Source organism: Camellia sinensis, chromosome 7 (assembly GCF_055761805.1).
Source record: "Camellia sinensis isolate YWXY chromosome 7, ASM5576180v1, whole genome shotgun sequence".
NCBI classification, from domain to species: domain Eukaryota; kingdom Viridiplantae; phylum Streptophyta; class Magnoliopsida; order Ericales; family Theaceae; genus Camellia; species Camellia sinensis.
The window spans coordinates 28,057,194-28,084,551 of record NC_138967.1 but is presented as its reverse complement, the minus strand read 5'-3'; the positions used below and the strand labels follow the sequence as shown (position 1 = coordinate 28,084,551).

The following is a 27,358-nucleotide window of genomic DNA, read 5'->3' as shown; positions in this document are numbered from 1 at the left end:
CGATCACAATTTCTTTCTTGATTTGGTCATGCCATAATTTCATTTTTAAGCTTTCTACTTGGATAAACTCCTTTTGTGAGAGACAAGACCAATCTGCCCAACCTCGCTTTTTTTGCACTCAGTCCACTTATAGTCCATTTTAGGAATAAAAATCAATAGGCTCATGAAATCTTTGTGAAATATGAACTTGTAAACTTTGAATCTTTTTTCCAATGCCACAGAAATTACTTCAAACTGATATTAGGATAAAAAGTTATCACAAAAATACCGATACATTTAAAAAGGTTGAAGTTAGTTTTACTCCTTACTAAGAAATACCTTGTTTGCTGTCTTAATTTCGACAAACAAATGTGGTATGCTAACCTTTTTAGTTTGTGAAGTTTATATTCTTGTGTGACATCCAGCCACATTTGAATAAATGTAAATAGGTTTCTAAAAGTAGTATTATCTCATACTTGACTTCCTTCTTTTAGACTTGTCACACACACACACACACACACATACAAAAAGATGAAGAAAGAAAGAAAGAAAGAAAAAAAAAAAGATAAGAAAGTGTCCTTGGTTTAGAGTGTAAATCCTTTAAGATTATTATTCACCAATGGGTGCTTGGATTTTAGGAAATATAGAATTTTTTTTTCATTATTATTATTATTATTATTATTATTATAATTGCATTTTGGTGGAGCAAAAGCATTGCACGAATGAGGTCCGCGTTTAGTATGAAGAGTTCAAGACTAATGTCACGAGTTGTTCCTTTCTGTTCATGCTGGAACTGTGATTCTCATCAGGAAACCAATGCCTGAAGCAGACACTTTTTAGCTGGCCTTCATCTTATGTCTGTATTGGACTCATATTCTCATTTTTTGGTGCTTGGTGCTCAAACTTAGCTCTTCTTATTGGTTAATCTTTTCAGGTGGTGTTAGGTGGGCCATTTCTTCCACATATTGAGCATATTCTTCGTGATAAAGCATGTTCTATGTCTGCGACTGTTGTATCTGCATGTGATCCTGGAAATAGAAGTGCAATAAAGGGCTTGAGCAATTTATGTGGCAAACATTACCAATCTTGTGATATAGTGATTCAAATTGAAGACTTTCAACAGGTACACAATTTTTTGGACTTCATGAAGTAGTTTAATGCTTTGTTTTCTTATATGTCTAATGTTCATTGACATATTTGGTTGTTATATGAACTATGAACTTTATATCAAATTAAGCAAGCCATTGAGTTGTTCGATGTAAAACTCTCAATGCTTGGATCTCACCAATGCCAAAATGCTGCAACTGCCACTTGTGCGTCTCTCTACCTTCGTGATCAAAGCACGGACCTTATGTTTCTATTTTCCATTTTCCCCAGAACATTAGAACAAAGCTGCTATATATACTACCACAAAATTTTGTTGTATCCAACTTGTAAAACTGCTATATATACTACCACAAAATTTTGCTATATCCAACTTGTGTCAAATATGTGATTTGTGTCCATGTCCATGCAACGCGAATCATATCACATTCTTCAATAATTTCAAGTTGTAATATTTCTTGTAAGCTACAGTTGTCCACCTGCTTGCTTGTTACTAAGCATATTTGTTTGTCTAATTATTTCACTTTGTGCCATGCACTTATTGCCTACCTATAAGTTATAACTCATGCACTCATCCAAGTTACTACTATTTTGATGACTTTGTTGCCCATGTTTTGAATCTGGTTTCACTTCTTGAGAATGACTTTACCTTCGCATGGTATCAGTACGATATGGAAAATGGCAAAAAAGATTTATTGTAGCCAACCTCAATTGACTTGGAATAAAACATTGTTGAGTTTGATTAACCTTTTGGGTGATTTATTGGGAATTTCAGGTTAGACAATTTCAGATGTATCCATTTGCTCTGGTTTAGAGCAAACATATTTGCTTAGGAGAAGTCAGTTTTTAACATCAAAGGAAGCCGAGGCACTAGGACTGTCTGGAGCAACTATATTAATTGATGGAGGTTTGATTTGGATGTCTTCCTTCTTTTTAGTGCCTTTATTATAAGCTCGACCTATATCTTGTGCTTGTCACTAAAAGCATACCCATCTATTGATTAGAAACTTAGCCTTCTGTAGACGCGCCCACGAAGGGGGCCTTACGTACCACAGCTCGGACTCGATTTGTGTCACGGTTCTTAATCTTGAACCAAAGAGTCCAAATCTGGCAAATCGTTTTGAGAAACAGATTTTTGAAAAAGTAGTGCCAAACATGGACTGCTTTGCCAGATACAGAGTCGCCACCTAAATATTTTTAATGAGGGAATTTAGGAAACCCTGACTCGGTGCTGAAGGCCACATGTCCGTTATCACCGGAGTTGTCTCGGCTCGGGAGCTTGGGTACGATCGGGGAAGGTCAGCTATGAGCACCCCCTTTCGCTCGGTCCGAAGACCGGCCTCTACTAACCGTGATATCCGTTTTTGAAAATGTTATGTGTTCTTATTTCAGTTATTAGCCTTGAATTACTATGTTATGCGCACAACAAACAAGTATAGACTAGATTGCCTAATTTGGAAATAAGCATTGCATATCCGTTTGTTTTGAAAAGCACTTTTGGAATTTGCTACTCGCAAGTAGGCTAAAACACGGATTTCAACGAGTTTTTCCAACTCAAACAATCCAACCTTCACCCATAGGCATTCAAGCAATTTAGCACATAAGCATTTAGCCGCATGGCAAGCATACTGTCATGGCAACACTCACACGCATGCGGGATGCTAAAACATAAATACTTACATCGTACTCCGTGCCAAAATAGTAAACTAGTTAGCAAAACATGCGTGTCCTAGTTCATGTTAAATTGTCTAATGCAACACATACAGGATGCAATTAAATAGGCTCGGCTAACCTAAACATGACATATGAAATGCGATCAACTAATTGATGCACGTATTCAATTTTGAATTGAAGTACAAATGCAGTTAGCGTGATGTACCGAGCCTAATGCATGCAATACAAATGCATGAATGCACGCATGCATAGCATAAGGTATGCTAAATTAAACGTGCCCTAATACTAACCATCAAAGCAGGTAAGTAAAAGGGAAGAAAGAAGTGGGGATTGGAAGACATACACACCACTCACGCACACTTATTACAGATTTGCCCTCACTCGAAGGGACCAAATAAATATTACAAATAATTAACTACACAAGCTAATTAAATATTACAAATTGCCTAATCAACTAAGCAAATTAACTTAAGCTAAGAAAGCAGGAAATCGCCTCGGGAAATGCACCGCCATGCATAGGCTGCCTCTGTTTTCCTTCCTTCACTCCTCTGGAGGCTGCCAAAACCTCAGGACTGCTTCCTTGGATGCTGGGAGACATCACCGGCTGCATGGAATTGCCACCGGCAGTGGGATGTGGCCACCGGCACAAAATGAAGCTGTCGGCAGTGAAAGTATTGCCGGTCGGCACTTTACACTGCCGGTCGGCAGAGTGTTCCTGCAGAATCTGCAAATAACAGCAACAGAGGGCAAGGCAAAGCATGGCAGCACAATTCATGGCATATATGCAATAATCATGTCCCTTATCATAGTAATGACTCGAAGGGGCATGTGTCTCGATTCTCGGACCACCAATCACGCATTTCCACGCATGATGGCCCAAAGAACCAAGTGTGCAATTTTCATGTCAAATGAAATGCAAACCAATCAAGCAAAACAAGGCCCAATTCCTATTATTATGTCAAGGAACAAGGCATGCATGCAAGATGCAATGCAACCTAGGCATACAAGCTAAGGGTGCAACATGGCATGGCAAGACATTTATGCAAGCATACAAGCAAACACGAGGCAATGCCAACCAATGAAAAGGTGGTCTTGAACATGATTTGGGCAGCTCAAAATAGGCCCAAAACAGTGGCTAAAATGACCAAAACAAGGGACTAAATACACATGCACACATACATATCATTAAGGGCCAACACTTAGGCACAAATGCGGGACTCTCAAGCACACTTGAAAAGGGATATCATGGACAATTAACATGCAACATAAGCTCTGAAAATACATGAATTAGAGGTGCCAAACCAACTAATTAACACAAGCAATGCATGCTAGCATGATCAAAACTCAAGGCAAGTTAAAGGGAATATTGGACCACACTTAACAGAACCGAACATGGCATGAAAGGAAGGACCAAAATCAGAGGTTTAGCATGTTAAAACAAAGCTAAGAACACAATGACATGACATCCTAGGGGCCTAAACATGGTGGCATGCATGAAGGCACAAACATAGAGCATGAGATGACAACCTTGCAAGGCATTAAAGGGACATCAAATGCAAGCTTATAAGCACATCATGAGGTCTGAAATAACATGTCAAATGGTTCCAAACCACCAAAACAAAGCAAGGATGGCATGTTAGAAGGGCCAAGGCTTAAGGCATACAAGAGGGATTACATGGTAGCTATACAAAGAAAAGCATGAACGACTCAAATGACTTAAAACAGTCCCTTAGCACATCAAAACATGCATATAAGCTTCACAAAGCTTGACCAAAACACAAAAGCATGGTAGTGTAAATGCTATGCATGTATTGAGGCAAATCATGGCATTACATGGTAGGTATGCTAAGCATGCATGGTGTACCAAAATCAACAAAAAACAGAGGTATATTACAACATATGAAGCATGGAAAGCAGCCAAGACATGGCCAATACACACTTTAACATGATGCTCTCTCAAGAGGCCAAAAACGGTCCATTTCAAGGACAACAAGGGAAGGGGGTGGCCCTCCCATTTTGGAGACTTCAAGGCACCATCTTTACCACTGAAATCCCTCAAGATTTCAGTGGTGAAGAGGCCCAAACACCAAAGTCTCGAAACGTGCACAAAATAGCACAAAAAGGGGCCTTTCAAGGCCTAAGAGGGATCAAACACCTCCAAACCACAAAACACTCTTAATAAACAATCAAGAAGGTCTAAAAACAGAACTTTTTTGTATTATACACTAAGCTCAAAAAAGATTTTAAGATAGGTAGAAATACAATGCAAAAATGGAGAATAATGGGACTAGATTCTCATCCTTGAAGACCCCTTCACAAATGATGCTCCAATGGACCTCCTTGGCTTGAATCTAACACCAAAACTTCAAAATCAGTCCCCTAGAACCTCAGTAGCTAAGTGAAGGTGAAACACTAGGTGTTTGTGTGCAATAGTATGGACTAAACACACTAAAACACACACAAGAGGGAGATATAGAGATAGAAGGTGTATGGATTCTAACCCTAGAACTCAAAAACCCTAACAATGGCTGTCTAAGCTCTCTCAAGTGTTTCAAGTCTCTAACCCTAAGGCCAAGAGAGTAGGCTCTCTCATATGGAGCTTTTTTTGTCTTGTAAAGCTTACAAGACAAACTTCATAAGAGGGAGATCCCTCCATACACGTGTATGAAGGGGAGAAAAAGCAAGACAGCTGTCTTAAAATATCTGCAAAAGCAGATGCACAGTAGTCGGCCGGCCAAAAATGCCATTTTGGCAAAATTGAGTGCCGACCGGCACTAAAAAGTGCCGACCGGCAATAGCAAAAACCAGCCGGTGGCCTCTAGCCACTGCCGGTGGTGTGTGGGGATGCCTCACAAGGCATTCCCTGCCCTTCCAAGGCAAAATGCAAGTGTTTGGTGCAAAACCAGACACTAAACGGTCGAGTTCGGAGATCCTGAGGCAAGGCGCGTAGCCGAGACCTCCGGGAACTCCAAACGAACACAAACATGGATGATCACCGAGTGTTCAAACGGTGACGCCCAAGTCTTGAGGACGGTCAAAAATGGGGTGTCTACAGTTGCCCCTCTTTGACAGAACTCGAAAGTCATAACAATGACGGGAGTGAATGTCAAAGCCAGAGACGACCCATTTTTGACAAGGCCGAAGACTTAGACAAACATGCAAGACAAACAAGGTATGCGCCCGAAGGTAGGGGCAAAATGCAAAACAATGGACGAAGCCGAGCATAACTTATGATCATGCAAAGAAAGCTGTAATGAAGCACACATGCGACAATTTTAAGCTAGCATACACAAAACTACACTACAATGCAGAAAGGATGTAAGAGAATTATGCAATTCTCGATACGTCTCACTCGGAGGATACAATACCTGTCCGGTTCGTCTGGTTGCACCAGCCTCAAATGAACCGTACATACAATATCGTGCCTGCAAAGAAAACAAACTTAACAGGTACAATATTGTTAGCAACATGCATGACAATGCAAAATGGATGCAAAACGATATGCAATATATACAAAACAATGTATAAACAATGCAAATGAAGATGCAATGTAATTGAAACAATGCAAGCTATATGCAAAGCAATTGAATCACGATCCAATCACGAGTGGTTCGAAACCACACCTATGTTAAATAGATTGATGGAAGTAACAAGTCTGTCTACCATAGAACGATCAACTGAACTATGAGCATTGTAGACAGACGCAAGAACAAGTATTGGGTGGAATGACATAAGAGGGGAAACGACCCGCTGGGGAAAGGACAATGATCCTAATGCCGGATGCAAAAATTACACTACAATGTAATAATAAAAAAAATGTTGGGGATATGGCAATGGATATGGCACGCGAGCCAAACCAAATCTTGCCTAGGAAAGGCATGTATGCATACAGGCCATGTTTAACATAGAACGGTCTACTGAACTATGCTTCGACACGAGAAGTATGGGCACATACCAGACCAAGCTCAATCATGGAAAGGTGTAAGCCATAGATGGAAGGTGATGCAATGAATGCATGCAATCTACAATGCGATGGATATGGCACGCGGGCCAAACCAAATCTTGCCTAGGAAAGGCATGTACGCATACGAGCCATGTGTAACACAGAAAAGGTGCCGCAACCCTTAAACCAACATGCCAGCGTGGAATAGGCGCGATACACATGCAGAACTGTGTTTTAACATGAACAGTAAGGGCACATACCAGACCAAGCTCAACCTGGAAAGGCGCAAGCCATAGATGGAGGGTGATGCAATGAACGCATGCAAACTACAATGCAATATCTACAAATATGCAATGGAATGGATATTTACAAAAATGCATGACAATGCAGTATGATGCGTCCTACTGGGGAAAATGCAATGGATGTATGCAAGCTACAATGGAAATGCATGACAATGCATGTAATGCAATGACTATGATTGCAGCTTTCCCTATCTTACCAACAGGGCGATATACTAGGTTGGTTCAGTATCCAGAACTGAGGTGCAGACAAGCTGCCTCAATCTATGGGGCTTCCATACAGATTTCAAGCCGAGGGTACACCCCTGGGTATTTAAACCAGACTCTAGTCTCGGAACTCCCGAACCTTTGCGTTCTAGGCATAAGCCATTCGAACTCTAGTTTCCACCGTCCCGGTTGGTCTTCTAGGAACTCACCGCAAACATAGGCGGGCGGCTTTACCAGACCACCGAAAGTCGTTCGGGCACGACACACCGAAGGACTTGCACCTTCAGAGGATTTAAGGTCTCCTAGACCGGGATGCAAAATGTATGCATGACAATGCATGTTTTTTTTTTTTGTGTTTTTCTTTTTGAAATGTAAATGATGCATGAAATGCATGTTGCATGGAATGCGCGACAACACGCGGCTTAAGACATGCATGACAATGCGAACGAACTGCGCACATCAATGCGCCAAAGGTTTTGCACCCTCCAAGGATTTAAGGCCTCCTAGACCGTGCGTATTTAAGGTCTCGCCAGACCATGCGTGTTTAAGGTCTCGCCAGATCGTGCGTGTTTAAGATCTCACCAGACCGTGCGTGTTTAAGGTCTCGCCAGACCGTACAAGGATTTAAGGTCTCCTAGACCGTACGTGTTTAAGGTCTCGCCAGACCATGAAGTGCACAAGACAGTGCGATGCGCAGAACAGCGCGAGGTTTGAAATGCACAAAACAGTGCGATATATTTGAAATGCACAAAACAGTGCGATGCGCAGAACAGCGCGAGGTTTGAAATGCACAAAACAGTGCGATGCGCTAAACAGCGCGATTGAAATACAATGCACAAAACAGTGCGATGCGCTAAACAGCGCGATTGAAATACAATGCACAAAACAGTACGATTGGTTTGAAATGCACAAAACAGTGCGATGCGCTAAACAGCGCGATTGAAATACAATGCACAAAATAGTGCGATCGAGATGCAAAGTGTAAATGCACAAGATAGTGCGAGTGAATGCATGTTCTATGCAAATGAGGCGCACAGGCCAATGAGAATGACACAAAATGAAACACGTATGCCCCATAGGATGCCAAATGATATAAATGAGACACGCATGCCTCTCAAGATGTAAAATGTAGCAAATGAGACACGTGTGCCTTATAAGATGCAAAATGATGCTCAGTGCGACATGTATGCCACACGGAATGTAAAACGATGCTAAGTGCGACACGCATGCCACACGAAATGTAAAACGACTTAAATGCGTAGCAACGCACGTGTTTCAAAATGCATGACAATGCAAAGAATAAAAATGCAATGACAATGCATGAGAGATGTGCATGACAATGCAAGGGGTGCGTGTTACAACGCATGTAGTGTATGCATAACAATGCAACTATGAGGCGCGTGACAGCGCGATGTGATGCACCAAGATAGTGCGATGAACGCGTGCAACGCACACGGGGCAACTTTTGGATCTCGTAAGAGGCAAAAAGGATACTAAAGGATACAACCTTGCAAGAGTTGAAGTGCTACGCACGGCAGACGCGGTCCGAAGTCAAAACGGAGGCCGGTTGAGCATCGGAGATGCACTTTCTTGCACTTTCTTGAGCTATGAAGACCAAAAACTTCTCATATGGCCTAAACAAGGTTGTGGGAACACCACCGGCTGGAAGGGGAGGCCACCGGCTGCAAAATAACTCCATCGGCACAAAATACTGCCGGCCAGCACAAAATATTGCCGACCGGCAAAAAGTTACTGATTCGGGGCAGTTTCGACTTTTCACTTCGGGTGTTTTAAAATAGGGTTTCAAACCCTATTTCCTCACTTCCCCTCTGCCGAAATCCCTTACTCTCTCTCTCTAGAGCGTTTTTCTCTCCCCGTTTCTCCGTTTCTTCGCATTCTACGCCCGTTTCGTCGTCGGATTCGCGATTTTCTTCGCGTTTCGGACATTTTCAACCGAACAAAACTTTGTTTCGGTGCCTCATTTGGCGTTCCCACCTTTTCGGGGTTTGTTCCCCTCGCTTTCCTCTTGCTTTCCGTGCCTTTTCACATTCCGGCCTTCCCGGCCATTTTTGACTTTCCCGGAGTTGACTTTTCGGTTGACTCTTCGCATTCCGGCCCGGTTTTCTTTCTTTTGGCTATTTTCTCACCACTCTTGACATGGCGGACGACATTCCACGTGGCGGGACTCCCTCGGACCATGAGATAGATCCCGGGGTCGAGCACCTACCTTTGAGCGAGCGCCCGTTCGACTCGGCGACCTACCGACCGGCGATCCATGTTCTGCCTCCCGACGGCCTGCGCCAGTTTTGGAGCTTCGAGAGGCATGTGCCACCCGAGTTATTGCTGCGCGAGCCTACCTCCCATCTTTCCTTCGGCGCTTCCGAGGTAACTCTCTTTCTTCTGCTTTACTTTTCGCAATGTAGGATACAAAAACTGTCATAGCTAGTTGTATTCTTTAACTGCTTTAGCTCTGATATACTGTATACCATAGTTGACTGTAAACATACACACAACTGATATCTGCTTGAGACTGGCACATGCACACACACTGCACTAGCCCCGAATCACTCAAACACACGGCGCACACTGTATTTCACTGCAAACACACCGATGCCCGATAGCTGTTCAAACCTGTCAAATTTGCACACATGCTATATCTGTTCTGAACCACCCAAACACGTTGACACATCACATGCTGTAGTTCACTGTAAGCACACCGGCACCTGGTATTTGTTTCCATCTGTTAAACTTGCACGCATGCCATATCTGTTCTGAATCACCCTAACACGCTGACGCATCACGCACCGTAGTTCACTGTATGCACACCGGCACCCGGTATTTGTTTAAAGCTGTCAAACTTGCACGCATGCTATATCTGCTCTGAACCACCCAAACACGCTGACTCATCACACGTTGTAGTCCACTGTAAGCACACCGGCACCCGGTATTTGTTTAAACCTGTTAAACTTGCACGCATGCTATATCTGTATGTTTCTCAAAACTGCATTTTGAATGTTGTCTTGCAATTGTTATTTTCTGTTTACAGGAGGATTCCCATACCATCCGCGGGTATGGGAACACTAGTGCGCGGGAGTGGTACGACGAGCTCCCTGATGCAGTCCGGCGTATAGTAGATCGAGCGGGCTTTGGCGCCTCTTGCCGAGGACTCTCCAGGCTTTCTACCTGCAGACCTCTCCTTGCCGCTCTGGCGGTGAGGTGGTGGGACACCACCAATTCATTTCACTTCTCCACTGCAGGGGACATGACGATGACCCCTTACGATTTCTCGATGCTCACAGGCATCGGGGTAGGGGGTGATTCGATCCCCTTTGATATCGACATGGATGAGTGGACCGCCGCTCAGGTCCATTTACTGGGTGAGGCGCCACCTCTAGCTCGTCTAGGTTTTGTGCGGTACTCCTGGTTCGAGGTCCAGTTTAGGGTCCAGCTCGTGTTGGAGGAGGAGGCGCAGATGACTCAGGAGGACGTGGAGAGGTATGCTCGCGGCTTCCTCATGTTCCTGTTCCGGACGACCATCTTCGCCGACCGGGCGAACACCGTGCCTCTCTGTCTTCTCAGCGCACTGGTGGACGTTCGGGACATCCTGCATTATGATTGGGGTGGCGCCGCTCTGGCCACCCTCTATGGATATATGAGCTCAACTTCCCGCGGCAGCGGCCAGTTGCTTGGAGGCTATTGGCGGGCTTGGGAGGTACATTTCTTCTCCGTTTTTCATTTCTGCCCTATATTTTCTGCACTCTGTACACTGCACACACTGTAGTCTGCTTCATACTTGCTGTATAATGTACACACGGCACACACATACATTCTACTTTACACCGACTGTACACTGCTCACACTGTACATTGTACACAATACACTACACAACACACGGCTCTGCCATTTCTGCTTTATTCTGTATTCTGCTTCATCTGAGAAATGCACTGATATTTATCTTGCAGTTGTGGGTTTATGCCTACTTTCCTAGGCTCGCCCCTGTACCAGTCACAGAGACTCCTCTGGTCGTCCCCTTCTTACGGCGTTTTGACGGGAGATGCACCCGGAGGCCACGAGAGACATTCGACTTTTTCCGCTGATACTTCGACACCATTACCCCCGCCGAGGTATGTTTTACTTGCAGTTCATTTAAGCTTTGCTTTTTCACTGTATATCTCAAAAACAGTAGATAACAAACTGTATGTCACTTTCAGATCACTTGGCGGCCGTGGGCTCCGTTGCCGGCGGTGACGCGGGACCGATTTGCCGGCGCGGAGGAGACCTCGCGTTTCTGGATCTTGTTGGAGGGCCCGGTCTGTCGGGCTTGGTACCTGGGTGAGCGTTTCCTACGCCAGACCCTGGGGTTACCTGAGCAGATAGTTCCGGTTCACCCTCTTGCGGACATGAGGGAGACCGAGAGGCTCACGACCGAGCAGATGGATGATTACACCATTGGCTGGGAGGAGGCCCGCTTCAGAGGCGTCGGCGACTATCGAGAGTACGTGCAGACGTATCTGATGCGACCTCTGAGCGGCGGCCATCGAGCAGAGGGATCCAGGCCCGTGGCGCCAGCGGCTAGGGCTGGAGCGGGAGTTGGAGCAGGAGCTGCGAGGAGGGCCCGAGTCCGTGGCAAAGGCGGAGTTCAGGGAGGACGGGGAGCTGGCTGGCCCGCCCTGCCTGCTGCACTGACTTTCCGGGGGCAGGGTGGGGCGACCTATCAGATCCCCTTCGCCCCTCCGCCGGCTGATCATGAGTTCATCGATGTCCCCGACTTGCCTCCGGTATGTATTACTACATTTTGTACAGTCATTCATTTCAGCTTATTTGATATTCCACAGAATATTGATGCATCTGATATTTTTGCAGGCTTCTTCTGGGTACACCCGTCAGTCGTTGGCGATGAATGCCTCGATGATAGGGATGCTTCAGCGGACTTTTGATCTCCTGGCCCTCTATAGCATTCCGGTATGTTCTTCTGACACTGGCCTCAAACCATTCATACCCTGCTTCACATAATCTGATGCACGGCATGACACCTGACACACTGATCTCACAGTATCTGATACACTGCATACACTGCATTCTGCACTGTACTCTACACTGATAAACTGCTCACGGCATTCACACACTGTACTCATACACTGCATTCTGCACTGATAAACTGCTCACGGCATTCATACACTGTACTCATATACTGCACTGATAAACTGCTCACAGCATTCTCACACTGTACTCATACACTGTATTCTGTACTGTTGAACTGTTCATAGTATACTGATGCCTTTCCCTTTTGTGTACTTTTTCAGCCTCCTTTCTAGATTCCCATGGCAGGAGGTGCTCCAGCTGGACCTTCCGTCCCGGCTCGAGGGAGAGATGAGGAGGGTAGAGCATTCCCCCGCACGAAGGCGGGGCGCACTCATGTCGGGAGTAGCTCGCGAGCTCCAGTCCCAGACGATGATGATGACGAGGAGTCAGAGGCGGGGGCAGAGGCGGAGTCAGAGTCATCAGAGGAGGAGACCGGAGGCGGCACTAGCTCGGGCTCTGGCGACGACACTGATGATGCTCCTGGACCCTCGTCCAGGAAGAGGACTAGGACGGACTGATGGCCCCTTCCGGAGTGCTCGACATGGATGCAGATTTTTGTTATTCTTCTTCTTTTTTTTCTTGTACTTTTCTCTTTTTGTAGGTAGTTAGATTACCTTGTACTGCCGCAGGCAGATTTTTGTTTCCAAAACTTGTACATTTGCAAAGACGATGAAATGAAACAGGCTTTTTATCTGAAAATGTGTTTACATTCGTATAACTTTACCTTTCATACTTTGCATCGCATCACACCATATTACACCTCAATGTAAACGAAATTGATTGGTTTTCTGAAAATTGAACACTTGCACTGTAATAATCAGATAACTAAACAGCCCACAGCAAAATAACCCAAGCAACCCACTGCCTGATTCTGGACACACAGCCCTCACTCTACTGGGGATTAATCTGCATACAGCCCATAACACAGCATTCGGTTCATTCTGCACATAGCAACTCCCGAACAAACAGCCCAATCTGACAAGACAGACTACGGAGGTGAGACCAACTGAAGCTGAAACACAATCAAATATAGAGAATGGCACAACATTCTGAGCGTAAACGATTTTTGAAATTAAATAAAGGTTTTTCAAACCGGGGTATCGAGCCTACAACTGAACACAGCGGGGAGGACTCAAAAAGGGTACACGACCTAAACATAGCGAGACACGCTCGGAAGAGACCTAAAACAAAGGTTGAAGTAAGCACAACAAACGACACGACACACAGACGCGTTAACAACGACGGGGGACCTCAGATCACGAGGAACCAGTTTCTCTGGGTATTGTTTCCCACCCTTTCTGATTTGTGATTCTCGCATCACTCGGCCTTCAGGCTCGGCTTTTCTCTCAAAACCCTTTGGCTCACTTTTTCTCTCAACTTACACCTCTCTATTCTTTATTCTCTCATTTTTGTCCCTCCCCAGGGTGATTAATGAATGAATAGGAAGGTGTGGGTTCATGCCCAATGCCATTAGCTCACAGCTGTTTCTTCTGGTGGGTAGAGTGCCCTTCCGGCAAGTACATTGACGACGGGGAAAAGACAGGATGCCTGACTCAACTGTGCCCCTAGTTCATCATTTTGACCATTTTTTCGTTTTTGCTTTCTACTAAAAACAGTTTTGATCAAGATGAGAGTCGGATTAACGCACTTGTTCGATTTTTGATTTGAAAGCCATGCGAGTCAGGCTGTAAGCACTGGAAATTTTCCTTTTTGGGTCCAAGAAAAATGGTCCAGTTTTGGAAAATGGGATAGTTTTCGAGAAAATAGTCAACCTCAGTAAAAATTTTCAAAAACTATTTTTGCAAACGGCTAATGCTCAACGAGCATGGAACTTACTCTTAGAGATGCGCAACCTCGGATCGGAGGCAACGGAAAATTGCCCCTAGTTTGAAGAACATCGCACGGCAACGGAAAGTTGCCCCTAGTTTGAATGGTGGCTGGCGACGACTGGTGGCAACGGAAAGTTGCCCCTTGTTTGGATGGTGCCGCAGCAATCCGCAGACAGTCTTCATTGGCGGTGGCCGAACTCTTGGACACAGAGCTGACAAAGACGGTCACTACAAATATATGGACACAGTCACCTTAGAAGGTGTTGGCGACCAGACTTTTGGATGAAATCAAAACCATAGCATGGACTGAGACGCTATGAAAGCGTTGGGGGATGGACTTCAGGATGAAGTTGCCTACGTATCCCAAACATGGGAATCAAGCCTTACGTAGTTCCGGTTAAGGTACACTCGGGTATTTTAACCTTCACTTTTCAGGCTCTAACTTTTGCCAAGGTGCCCGATGCGGGTTGTCGACCTTGCGAGCTTCTTTTCATTTTCTTTCGTTCATTTCTTTTTCTTTTCTTTTCTTCTTCTCTTTTTGTATATATTTTTTCTTTTATTTTCTTTTTTCTCTTTTCTTTTTTTGTATTTTTTCTTTTCTTTTCTTTTCTTTTTGTATTTTTTGTATTTTTCTTTTGCTCTAACTTTTGCCTGGGTCGCCCTTCCGGGTTTTCGACCCAGCGAGCCTCTCAAAGGGTAAAAGTGTAGGAAGCCCATGCCAAATGGTTTTTGGAGTTGAAGCCTCTCTGTGTCTAGGAGAACGACTGTTGCAATGATTTGCAGAAGAATCCTTCCCGGTTGCTCCACGAGCTTTTTCTGGCGGGATCTACTTCTTCTGATTCGGCTTTGGTGCCCCTTGCTCGAGGGCTGCTTCAAAACTGGCCATACAGACCTTGCATGGCGTTTGACCGTTGAACTTTCTGAATGGGTTCAAGGTTTGAAACGGATGGGTTGAATCTTGAGGCTGAGAGCGATCTTAGGCTGCACAATCTCAAGAACGGTTCCACACAGGTCTTCACAGGGCCGTGTAAAACATTTGTTTTTGAAAGTTTTTAAGAAAACGACGAATCGCTCGTGCCGAAGATAGTGTGGAACCAATCTGGATCAAGCCAGGGTCCTTCCCAGTACTCACGCCAACAAGCATGATTTCATTAAAAAAAAAACTTAGCATGCTTCTCTTTCTCTCAAAGTGATCAAAATTTTGCAAAACCCGAGGAATTCCTTTCTCTTCGTTTCTATCACCGCAGCGTTAAAAGGGGTTTTTGAAAAACTTAGGCTAATGCAATGAGTTTGGCGCGCAGGAGAGCAGGCAAGACGTACTGTCAGTCCATTCAAGTCCTCTGGCACTTGTACTGAAAGCAAGCACGAAAGTGAGATAGCAATAGCTGTTTCATTTAGATTTGCTAGTATAACTGGCCCCTCGGCAGAAACAGACTAAAAACAAAAACAGATAATTACAAGAAAAAACGGTGTTCGGGACAACAACCCCAGAATCACCTGGTATTCTATACAAAGGGGACTGACTCGATACAACAAGACAGACCCTTAAGCAAAAAGACTGACTCAAAACAAAGAGACAGACTCAAAACAAAGACTGACTCGATACCCAAGCCAGGATTTACAAAACTCGATTTCACCGATGCTCAAAAATACGTGCCAGACGCTACATCCAAAATATACTGAATGCCGCCCGCAGGTGGTTCACTTTACATACTTGTAGTATCTGCATCCTCAAAATCCAACAACTGAGTGGTAACAGACTTGGCTGAGGTGGGCGGACCTCGTTGTCAATCAAATCTTGCACCTCATGACGGAGGCGGGAGCAATTGTCAGTTGGATGGCCTGTCTGCTGGTGGTACGCGCAGTACTGAGCAGCATCATGCGTGGCTGGGAGATTCTTTGGGAGTGGCCGAGGCTCCAAGGGTTTAAGGTGCCCCTTCTCGGCAAGGATCTGGAGTGCCTTGGACAGAGGCATGTAGAGAGCATGAAAGGCTCTGCGCCCTCGGGGCAGGTACTTTAGAGCCTGAGCGGTCTTACTAGCCGCACGAACAAAAGGGTCGGCAGGCGCCACCTTAGCTTTCTAATCTTTCCCAAGTGCAGGTTTGGGAATAGGAGGAACTGTTCTGGCATGACGGGGCCCAACCCGATTTTCTGACTGACTTGAACTACTCTCAGGTAGAGTGGGGAAAGCATCCTCCATAGTTTTTGCCATAATTGCGGATATCTGTTGCTTATTCATCCCCCCGGCTTTCAAAGCCTCGATTGCCCACAGCAGTTGTTCGATGGGATCGGCGTCTACCTTTGCTTTGTCTTTTCCTCTGGCCTCAGCCTGATCGAGGGTTTGAATTGATGCTGGCATGTCATTGCCGTAGCTGGAGGCCATCTCCGGTTGACTGAGTTCGATCACAATTCGCCCCAACAGCAGGGGCTCCTGGGGTACAAAACTCCCGGCATATGGTGCGGCTGGAGGTGAAGCTGACATTCCGTAGGCGAGATCTGCCACAGACCTCTGGAGATCACCTATCATCCCCATTAGTTCAAAGGTGGTGGGCTCACGAGCCTGGTACAACTGGGGGGCCCAGACCGAGTGCACGACAGGCGACCTGGGTGGACGTGGCATATCCATGTTGGTCTCACTTTGCAGAGTGATCCCTTGATCTAATGCAGTCGTCATAGCCATGAACTCTTCTGAATCCTGTGTCGTCATAAGTCCTGCCTCGGCAAGGGGGAACACTGGCTATTCTGTATCAACTCTCTGACCCTCTGAACTGAAAGGAAAAAAAAAGACAGCATTTTAGCCCAAACTGATCAAACACGGGTATAGCCAGATAACTGCACTCTACTGCTGATCACTATTCCCCCGGAATCACTGTCCCCAAATCTGAATCTGATACCCGCAGATATAATCGATTCTCAACAACACTGATACTGGTGCCCTCGAGCCCGATACCCAACCTTTGCAAACTGGTATGTACTTTCCCTGTAGAAATACATTCTAAAAGCACATAGCAAATAAAGAGAGCCAAAACACCCCTATGTTGGGGTAGGGTTTCCCTGTCCTATTTTGTCAGGAGCTAGGGTTTCACTACGCACGCAGCGGTTTTCAAACAACCTAACATCGGGTAAGCAACCTGTCCTAGCTTGGAATGGCCACTATGGATCCGAATATGTACTAGGTCGAATGGTCAAAAAGGGTGCCCTGGTAAAACCGAGGTTTGTGTTCCCATACTGTCAGAGCCCATAGCCGGTCAGCCTTATGGTCATGCCTTGACAAGACAAGCCTCCGGCAAACCGTTCAGGAATGGCAGATGGCAAACACTGTGTTCCAAGGCGCACCAATGCACATGCAATGCAAAGAAACACATAAGCGAAATCAAAACAGGATATCACGAGTTCAAGTCAAGCCCTCTAAATCCCCAGCAGAGTCACCAGAAACTGTAGACTCGCCCGCGAAGGGGGCCTTACGTGCCACAGCTCGGACTCGATTTGTGTCACGGTTCTTAATCTTGAACCAAAGAGTCCAAATCTGGCAAATCGTTTTGAGAAACAGATTTTTGAAAAAGTAGTGCCAAACATGGACTGCTTTGCCAGATACAGAGTCGCCACCTAAATATTTTTAATGGGAGAATTTAGGAAACCCTGACTCAGTGCCGAAGGCCACATGTTCGTCATCACCAGAGTTGTCTCGGCTCGGGAGCTTAGGTACGATCGGGGAAGGTCAGCTATGAGCAACCCCTTTCGCCCGGTCCGAAGACCGGCCTCTACTAACTGTGATATCCGTTTTTGAAAACGTTATGTGTTCTTATTCCAGTTATTAGCCTAGAATTACTATGTTATGCGCACAGCAAACAAGTATAGACTAGATTGCCTAATTTGGAAATAAGCATTGAATATCCGTTTGTTTTGAAAAGCACTTTTGGAATTTGCTACTCGCAAGTAGGCTAAAACACAGATTTCAACGAGTTTTTCCAACTCAAACAATCCAACCTTCACCCACAGGCATTCAAGCAATTTAGCACATAAGCATTTAGCCGCATGGCAAGCATACTGTCATGGCAACACTCACACGCATACGGGATGCTAAAACATAAATACTTACATCGTACTCCGTGCCAAAACAGTAAACTAGTTAGCAAAACATGTGTGTCCTAGTTCATGTTAAATTGTCTAATGCAACACATACAGGATGCAATTAAATAGGCTCGGCTAACCTAAACATGGCATATGAAATGCGATCAACTAATTGATGCACGTATTCAATTTTGAATTGAAGTACAAATACAGTTAGCGCGATGTACCGAGCCAAATGCATGCAATACAAATGCATGAATGCACGCAGGCATAGCATAAGGTATGCTAAATTAAACATGCCCTAATACTAACCATCAAAGCAGGTAAGTATAAGGGAAGAAAGAAGTGGGGATTGGAAGACATATACACCACTCACATACACTTATTACAGATTTGCCCTCACTCGGAGGGACTAAATAAATATTACAAATAATTAACTACGCAAGCTAATTAAATATTACAAATTGCCTAATCAACTAAGCAAATTAACTTAAGCTAAGAAAGCAGGAAATCGCCTCGGGAAATGCACCGCCATGCATAGGCTGCCTCTGTTTTCCTTCCTTCACTCCTCTGGAGGCTGCCAAAACCTCAGGACTGCTTCCTTGGATCCTGGGAGACATCACCGGCTGCATGGAATTGCCAGCAGCAGTGGGATGTGGCCACCGGCACAAAATGAAGCTGTCGGCAGTGAAAGTATTGCCGGTCGGCACTTTACACTGCCGGTCGGCAGAGTGTTCCTGCAGAATCTGCAAATGACAGCAACAGAGGGCAAGACAAAGCATGGCAGCACAATTCAAGGCATATATGCAACAATCATGTCCCTTATCATAGTAATGACTCGAAGGGGCATGTGTCTCGATTCTCGGACCACCAATCACGCATTTCCATGCATGATGGCCCAAAGAACCAAGTGTGCAATTTTCATGTCAAATGAAATGCAAACCAATCAAGCAAAACAAGGCCCAATTCCTATCATTATGTCAAGGAACAAGGCATGCATGCAAGATGCAATGCAACCTAGGCATACAAGCTAAGGGTGCAACATGGCATGGCAAGACATTTATGCAACCATACAAGCAAACACGAGGTAATGCCAACCAATGAAAAGGTGGTCTTGAACATGATTTGGGCAGCTCAAAATAGGCCCAAAACAGTGGCTAAAATGACCAAAACAAGGGACTAAATACACATGCACACATACATATGATTAAGGGCCAACACTTAGGCACAAATGCGGGACTCTCAAGCACACTTGAAAAGGGATATCATGGACAATTAACATGCAACATAAGCTCTGAAAATGCATGAATTAGAGGTGCCAAACCAACTAATTAACACAAGCAATGCATGCTAGCATGATCAAAACTCAAGGCAAGTTAAAGGGGATATTGGACCACACTTAACAGAATCGAACATGGCATGAAAGGAAGGACCAAAATCAGAGGTTTAGCATGTTAAAACAAAGCTAAGAACACAATGACATGACATCCTAGGGGCCTAAACATGGTGGCATGCATGAAGGCACAAACATAGAGCATGAGATGACAACCTTACAAGGCATTAAAGGGACATCAAATGCAAGCTTATAAGCACATCATGAGGTCTGAAATAACATGTCAAATGGTTCCAAACCACCGAAATAAAGCAAGGATGGCATGCTAGAAGGGCCAAGGCTTAAGGCATACAAGAGGGATTACATGGTAGCTATACAAAGCAAAGCATGAACAACTCAAATGACTTAAAACAGTCCCTTAGCATATCAAAACATGCATATAAGCTTCACAAAGCTTGACCAAAACACAAAAGCATGGTAGTCTAAATGCTATGCATGTATTGAGGCAAATCATGGCATTACATGGTAGGTATGCTAAGCATGCATGGTGTACCAAAACCAACAAAAAATAGAGGTATATTACAACATATGAAGCATGGAAAGCAGCCAAGACATGGCCAATACAGACTTTAACATGATGCTCTCTCAAGAGGCCAAAAACGGTCCATTTCAAGGACAACAAGGGAAGGGGGTGGCCCTCCCCTTTTGGAGACTTCAAGGCACCATCTTTACCACTAAAATCCCTCAAGATTTCAGTGGTGAAGAGGCCCAAACACCAAAGTCTCGAAACTTGCACAAAATATCACAAAAAGGGGCCTTTCAAGGCCTAAGAGGGATCAAACACCTCCAAACCACAAAACACTCTTAATAAACAATCAAGAGGGTCTAAAAATAGAACTTTTTTGTATTATACACTAAGCTCAAAAACGATTTTAAGATAGGTAGAAATACAATGCAAAAATGGGGGATATTTCGACTAGATTCTCACCCTTGAAGACCCCTTCACAAATGATGCTCCAATGGCCCTCCTTGGCTTGAATCCAACACCAAAACTTCAAAATCAGTCCCCTAGAACCTCAGTAGCTAAGTGAAGGTGAAACACTAGGTGTTTGTGTGCAATAGTATGGACTAAACACACTAAAACACACACAAGAGGGAGATATAGAGATAGAAGGTGTATGGATTCTAACCCTAGAACGCAAAAACCCTAACAATGGCTGTCTAAGCTCTCTCAAGTGTTTCAAGTCTCTAACCCTAAGGCCAAGAGAGAAGGCTCTCTTATATGGAGCTTTTTTTGTCTTGTAAAGCTTACAAGACAAGCTTCATAAGAGGGAGATCCCTCCATACACGTGTATGGAGGGGAGAAAAAGCAAGACAGCTGTCTTAAAATATCTGCAAAAGCAGATGCACAGTAGTCGGCCGGCCAAAAATGCCATTTTGGCAAAATTGAGTGCCGACCGGCACTAAAAAGTGCCGGTGGCCTCTAGCCACTGCCGGTGGTGTGTGGGGATGCCTCACAAGGCATTCCCTGCCCTTCCAAGGCAAAATGCAAGTGTTTGGTGCAAAACCAGACACTAAACGGTCGAGTTCGGAGATCCTGAGGCAAGGCGCGTTGCCGAGACCTCCGGGAACTCCAAACGAACACAAACATGGATGATCACCGAGTGTTCAAACGGTGACGTCCAAGTCTTGAGGACGGTCAAAAATGGGGTGTCTACACCTTCATTTTCATTTTTTTTTCTTCTATGTATTGTTTAGATCTGGTTTGATTTCCCCTTATGGAGATGTCTATGTGGTGTACCTAAATTTTGTGTACTGTGCATGCTACTCATGAAAAATTTGTCAAGTTGCACTCTTTTTTTACTCTCTTTTTTGTCAAGTAAAATAGTGGTATGAACGAGCATCAAGGGAATGTGCCCATATAAACTTTTTTTGTCTTTCAGAATATGTTTGGATCTTGGATTTGCGGAGGAATTTATAGAACAAAAAGAAAAAGGAATATAACATTATTTTTTTTCCACTTTTCCCTGCCTTTTTTTTTTCCCCTTCACAAATCCCTCCTCAAATCAAAGATCCAAAAACACAGTCTCAATCTTTTATAAACGAAATTTGTAAGGGTTGGTTAGAGGCTAATATCAAAGATCCAAACGCAGCCTCAATCTTTTATAAACAAAATTTAAGGGTTATAGCTTATATGATTTATGTTTTCCAGCAGATACCAAGGAATTTGCCAAAGCTTTGGCTGATACAATTCAGATGGCATTTTCGAAGGCAAAATTGGTTCTTGTGGTTGCAATGGCAAGTGACAAAGTCCATTTGGGTTTTTCCAGAGAACTATTTTCAGGTATGTTTTTATCATTTTCTCTATCTCTCTATATGTTTGGTGTAGTTATACATATAGTTGTACTTCCTGAGTTTAGAGAATAATAAAATGGAAACATGAAGCTTAGCTAGAGCTTACGTGATTTAGAGATTAACAAATAACTTGCATTTTGTTTGTTAGGTACAAACTCATAAACAAGAAGGCAGTCTGGACATTCAATGGTACAACCCAAAAATCTTACAAGGTTCTTGTGTTTAATTCCATTGATCAAATTTACCTCATTGAAGAAGTCATCGACCCATTGTCGCGAATCAAATGTATCTCAATGCTATATTATATTTTTGAGCTATTAAATATATTCAGGCATTAGTGATAGTAATATATGGCATTTCTGCAATCTTTTGGCATTTTCTATTATCCGTGTTGCTTTATCATCAAGGATCACCTCAACTCTTTAAAGTTTTGGATTGTTATATGCATTTCTACTAAACTAGTTTATAAAATAAAATTATTTATATGTGTTTAGATGTAATTCATAATATATTAATGTCTTCCTTGTTAATTTTCTTTGCAGATTAGTTTTTGATGACGTTTGGAAGTATACTTGCAAATCAAGATCAATTGTTGAATTTCTTTTCCTGAACTAATACATAGTTCTAGTTTTAAACCTAGTCAAGTGTTATTTATTTATTTTTATTTTTTTGAGGATTTCACATTAGTTCATTTTTGAATTTGCTATGATGGTTTTTTTTATTAAACTTAATGGATCATTATTAAATTTGTTTGATGGATATATTTTCATTTATAATATAAATTGTTTACTGAATTTTTTTGTGTAGTGGTGTATAATAACTAATGGGTTTCTTGTTACATTTAAAAGGCAATTGTGATATGAGCAGGGATATTTGTGAAACAATAATTTAAATTGAAATATAAAATATGGAACAAGTTTAGTGACGAATTTGTTTCATTATTTGTACTTGTTATTATGACAAAGTGATTATTCGTCGTTAATAAATATTTTTTGTGACAAAATTTGTTGCAGCTTATATATGAAAGTTTTCATTGATTTTGTTGTTTGGTGACTAAAAATTTCGTCACATATATATATATATATATATTTGTGACGAAATATATTTCATCACCCATGTATGACTTTTGGAGATGAAAAATTTCGTCACCTTTACATCTTACTGTGACGAAACTATTTCCTCATCAATGATCAACATCTGTGACAAATTTATTCGTCAACTAAAGTTATAAATATAGTACTGAATAACTATTTGGTGACAAAAATGAGAATTTTTGGCGACAAAATGTTTTATTGGTGACAAAAAATTTCGTCACTGAAGTAATTTCATTGGTGACAAAATTATTTTTCGTCACAATGGTTTTTAGTGACAAACATTCAATGACGAAACCAGTGACGAAAATATTTCCTCACAAATATCTATAGTGACAAAATTAACTCTTTAGAGACAAAAAAAATTCGTCATTCAAGACCTAACTTGTTGTAGCACTTCGAGCCCTCATTACTGAGGAAACTTTTGCAATGCCTGCTGATGCTAGGGCTTCTTCATCTTGGCGTAGCAAAAAGGCCCAAATTGCGCTCACCAAATGATGTCTGGTGGATGAAGAAGAGCCAAGCAACAAACTACCAATCACTTTGACTTGGAAACACCTCTAGAGGAAAGCCGGATTGAGAAAGCTAACTCTTCCACCATCCTTGGTGTGGGCACCGGTCTTGACCTACAAGGGCCGAGTTGTGACCACATCTGATTTGGTCTGTGCTAACAAGGACCACCAGTTGGTCTTTAACCTGGCCAAGAGTCTCTAGGTGTGTTGGTTTGGTTTTGGGAGATAAATTTTCAAAAAAGATTTTGGGGAGAGAGTTTAGAAATTTTTTTGGTTTATTTGGTTGTATATTTTGGAAATAGTTTTGGAGTATGGGAGTTTGGGATGATTTGATGTTTTGTTGTAATTGAGTAGATGTGTGTGAGGGAAAAAGTGATTGAGAAGGAGAGAAGAGAGAGAAAAAGTGATTGATTGATGTGTAGGAGAGAGAGAGTGATTTTGGAATTTTTTTTTTCCAAAATTACTAAACCAAACAAAATTTTTAAAAATTTTCTCCAACATTTGTTTCTCAAAAGAAAACAAAACAAGGCCTCTGTCTTCCTGCCAACATGGAGAGGCATGAGTAACTCACTGACCTGCAAGCCATCAGGTCAACCACGAAGTCTCTGGTTTTGGTAGGTGATAAATCTCCAATCGCTCTCTTTTTTCTCTCAACTATTTGCTCAGTCTTCCTAATGTCCACTATGTCTTGTAGGCTGTGCAAAGAATCAAGTGGCGCATTAACGTGCTTGACTTGAGGAAGACTCCCAAAACAACCATTGCTGTTAACAATGCAAAGGATGCCGAGTTGAAAGAACTGAAGGCATAGTTGGCCGAGATAAATATCGAGTGAGACCAGTTAGTCGAACAAGTTCGCATGGCCAACAAAATCCTGTAGAAGGCCTTAGCGGACAAAAAGACCCGATATCTGTGTGAGCTGAAGAAGCTTAAGGATGCCAAGGATGCCGAGATAAAGATGCTGGAAAAATAAGTTGAGGATGCCGAGGACCGAGGTTATGCTGATGGTGAGAGGGCTTATGTTCAGTAGTGTAAAGTCACTAAAGACATCTTCTTCAAGTGTGGCTGGAAAGTGGCAGCAGGAAGCTCGGCCAAGCCCTTAATTCAGATGTCTTTTTGAATCCACCTCCTCATTTCATTCCAAGTTACATGGCAGCATATGCCAGCACCGTGCAATAAAAATTACTTGTGAAGGATGGAGAAGATAGCCCGATGCTTAATGCTACTCCAGCCTTGCAGTTTCTGCCCCATCGTGGCAACTAGATGTTTTAGTTCGGTAAGAGACTACTAGCCAAACTCAACCAAACACTGCCACCAAAAAACATATTGTCGATTTAACTGTTGAAGATGGTGTTGGCGCTGTGATGACTTAACGTGAAACCGGTGCCTCAACCGAACTGAATGATCTTGTAATTTGACCAAAGATTGACTTGCTTTTATTTTTGCTTTTCTTCTTTTTTTGTAATTGGGCTACTTGCCCTTCTTTTGTAATCAACTTTTGCACTAATGAAAATTACAACTTTTTGCACGCCTGATTATTTTTATGTTTCAATTATTCTTGAATGCCAACTTTGCCAAGATAACTAGTTCGGTTAATGATTTTCAAAAAGTTGGTCAATCCTGCAAAGTTACTTTGCTGGGCTAACCAGCTCGGCAAAGATTGCCAAAAGGTTGGTCAATCTTACCAACCTACTTTGCCGAGCTAACCACCTGGGCAAAGATTTCCAAAAAATTAGTCAATCTTGCCAACCTACTTTGTCGAGCTAATTAGTTGGGCAAAGATTTTCCAAAGTTGGTTAATCTTGCCAACCTACTTTGTCGAGCTAACCAGCCGGGCAAAGATTTTCCAAAGTTGATGAATCTTGCCAACCTACTTTGCCAAGTTAACTAGCTAGACAAAATTTTTTAAAAAGTTGGTCAATCATGCCAACCTACTTTGCTGAGCAAACCAACCGGGCAAAGATTTTCCAAAGTTAGTCAATCCTGCCAACCTACTTTGTTGAGCTAACCAGCTGGGTAAAGATTTTTCAAAGTTGGTCAATCCTGCCAACCTACTTTGTCGAGCTAACCAGCTCGGCAAAGATTGCCAAAAAGTTGGTCAGTCTTGCCAACCTATTTTGCTGAGCCAACCAACTTGGCAAAGATTGCCAGAAAGTTGGTCAATCCTGCTAACCCGTTTTGCCGAGCTAGCTAGCCGGGCAATGATTTTCCAAAGTTGGTCAATCCTGCCAACCTACTTTGTTGTTCTAACCAACCAGGTAAATATTTTCCAAAGTCTAGATCGAAGTAATACAAGAACATAACAGAATTACAACAAGGCAAACTCTAAAAACAAATGTCTACTTATTTTATTAATGCTGAGCAAAAAGAAAGAAAAAATTACAAGTACTGAGACTAAAAATAAAGTAATTTTAAGTTGGTTGTGTTCCATGGTCTTGGAACAGCTTTGCCATCCATATCTTCCAAATGGTAAGCTCATTTTCCTGTTAGACCAATAACTTTGTCTAGTCCCTCCCAATTGGGTCCCAATTTGCCATCACCAGGCACCAAAGTGTTCCCCTTCACCTTGCACAGAATCCAATCTCCTATCTTGAACTACCTTGGATAAACTACTTTGTTATACTTTTTGGACAGCTCTTGCTGATATGAAACAATGTGAATCAAGACTCTCTCTTTTCGTTCTTCTGCAAGGTCGAGCTCCAAGGTAATTGCTTCTCCGTTCAAGTTTGGGCCAAAAATCTCGCTTCTGATGGTGGGAAGGCTAACTTCTAGAGGGATAACGACCTCCATGTTGTAAGCCAATACGAATGGCGTTTCCCCTGTTGAACACGTCGTGGTTGTTCGGTAAGCCTATAAAACATGGGGGAGTTCTTCAACCCATTTTCCTTTTGCTTTCTTCAATCGTTTCTTTAAGTCATCCAAGAAAATTTTGTTCGATGCTTCAACTTGGCCATTGGGCTGGGGGTATGCTGGGGTAGAGTTATAGAACTCTGTCTTATGCTCTTTACAAAAGCCTCTAAAGATTCTTCCATTAAACTGAGTGTTGTTTTCTGATATCAAAGCCTTGGGAATTCCAAACTGAGTTATGATATTCTGCCAGACAAACTTTTTGTCGTCTTTTTCCTTGATGGAAGCAAATGCCTCTGCTGCAATCCACTTTGTGAAGTAGTTAGTTGTCGCAATGAAGAACTTCCTATTGCCTGGTACGATCGGAAGTGGTCCCACTATGTTTAAGCCCCACATTGCAAAAGGCCAAAGGTTGGTCAGAGGTAAGAGTTCTCAGGCTGGTCAGAGGTAAGAGTTCTCTGGATGGTTAATGGATTTGATGCGCAAACTTCTGACACTTTTTGCATTTTCTAACATATTTCTCTGTGTCTGCCTGCATGTACGACCACCAATATCTTTGCGAAATAGCTCGGTAGACCAATGATCTCCCCCTTGATGACTTCCACATATTCCTTCGTGAATTTCAAATAGGAAAGCCTTAACCTTGCTGGGGTGCACACACTTCAAGTATGGCCCTGTGAATGACTTTTTATACAGAGCCAGAGATAGGGACAACTAAAACCGCTATGACTTCGTTTGAATTTTGTTCGCCTCCTTCTTGTCTTCTGGCAAGATTTTGTCTTTCAAGAAAGTGATGATGGGGTCTATCCAAGAAGGTCCTAGCTCAGCGCCCAATACTTCTGCCACCTCAGGTTCTTCAATACTTGGCCTTGGCAGGAAGTCAATCAACAAAGGGTTTGGAATGGAATTGTCTGACATTGAGGCAAAACCGGTCAACTCATCTGCCTTGCTATTTTCATCTCAGCCGATTTGTTTTATCCTAATGACTTCATGCTTCTTGATCTCTGTTTTGACTAGCTCTTGATACTTGGTCAT

The 27,358-nt window shown here is 43.1% G+C and overlaps 1 protein-coding gene across 1 annotated transcript; it reads left to right on the top strand.

Annotated features, from left to right (window-relative positions):
• Window positions 1-212: 212 nt before the first annotated feature.
• LOC145795694 (dihydrofolate synthetase-like) lies at window positions 213-22,302 on the top strand. Its single transcript, XM_082880560.1, has 5 exons — window positions 213-290; window positions 914-1,102; window positions 1,217-1,292; window positions 21,737-21,865; window positions 22,208-22,302. The coding sequence occupies exons 1-5, from the start codon at window positions 213-215 to the stop codon at window positions 22,300-22,302; spliced, it is 567 nt and encodes a 188-aa protein (XP_082736686.1).
• The last annotated feature ends 5,056 nt before the right edge of the window (window positions 22,303-27,358 follow it).

Bases quoted from the DNA above. Each gene is read 5' to 3' on its own strand.
- LOC145795694 (XM_082880560.1), top strand. From the start codon at position 213: ATGCCACAGAAATTACTTCAAACTGATATTAGGATAAAAAGTTATCAC. The intron at 1,103-1,216 runs GTACACAATTTT...TATCAAATTAAG, and splicing joins AAATTGAAGACTTTCAACAG to CAAGCCATTGAGTTGTTCGA. The intron at 1,293-21,736 runs GTGCGTCTCTCT...GTTTTCCAGCAG, and splicing joins AAATGCTGCAACTGCCACTT to ATACCAAGGAATTTGCCAAA.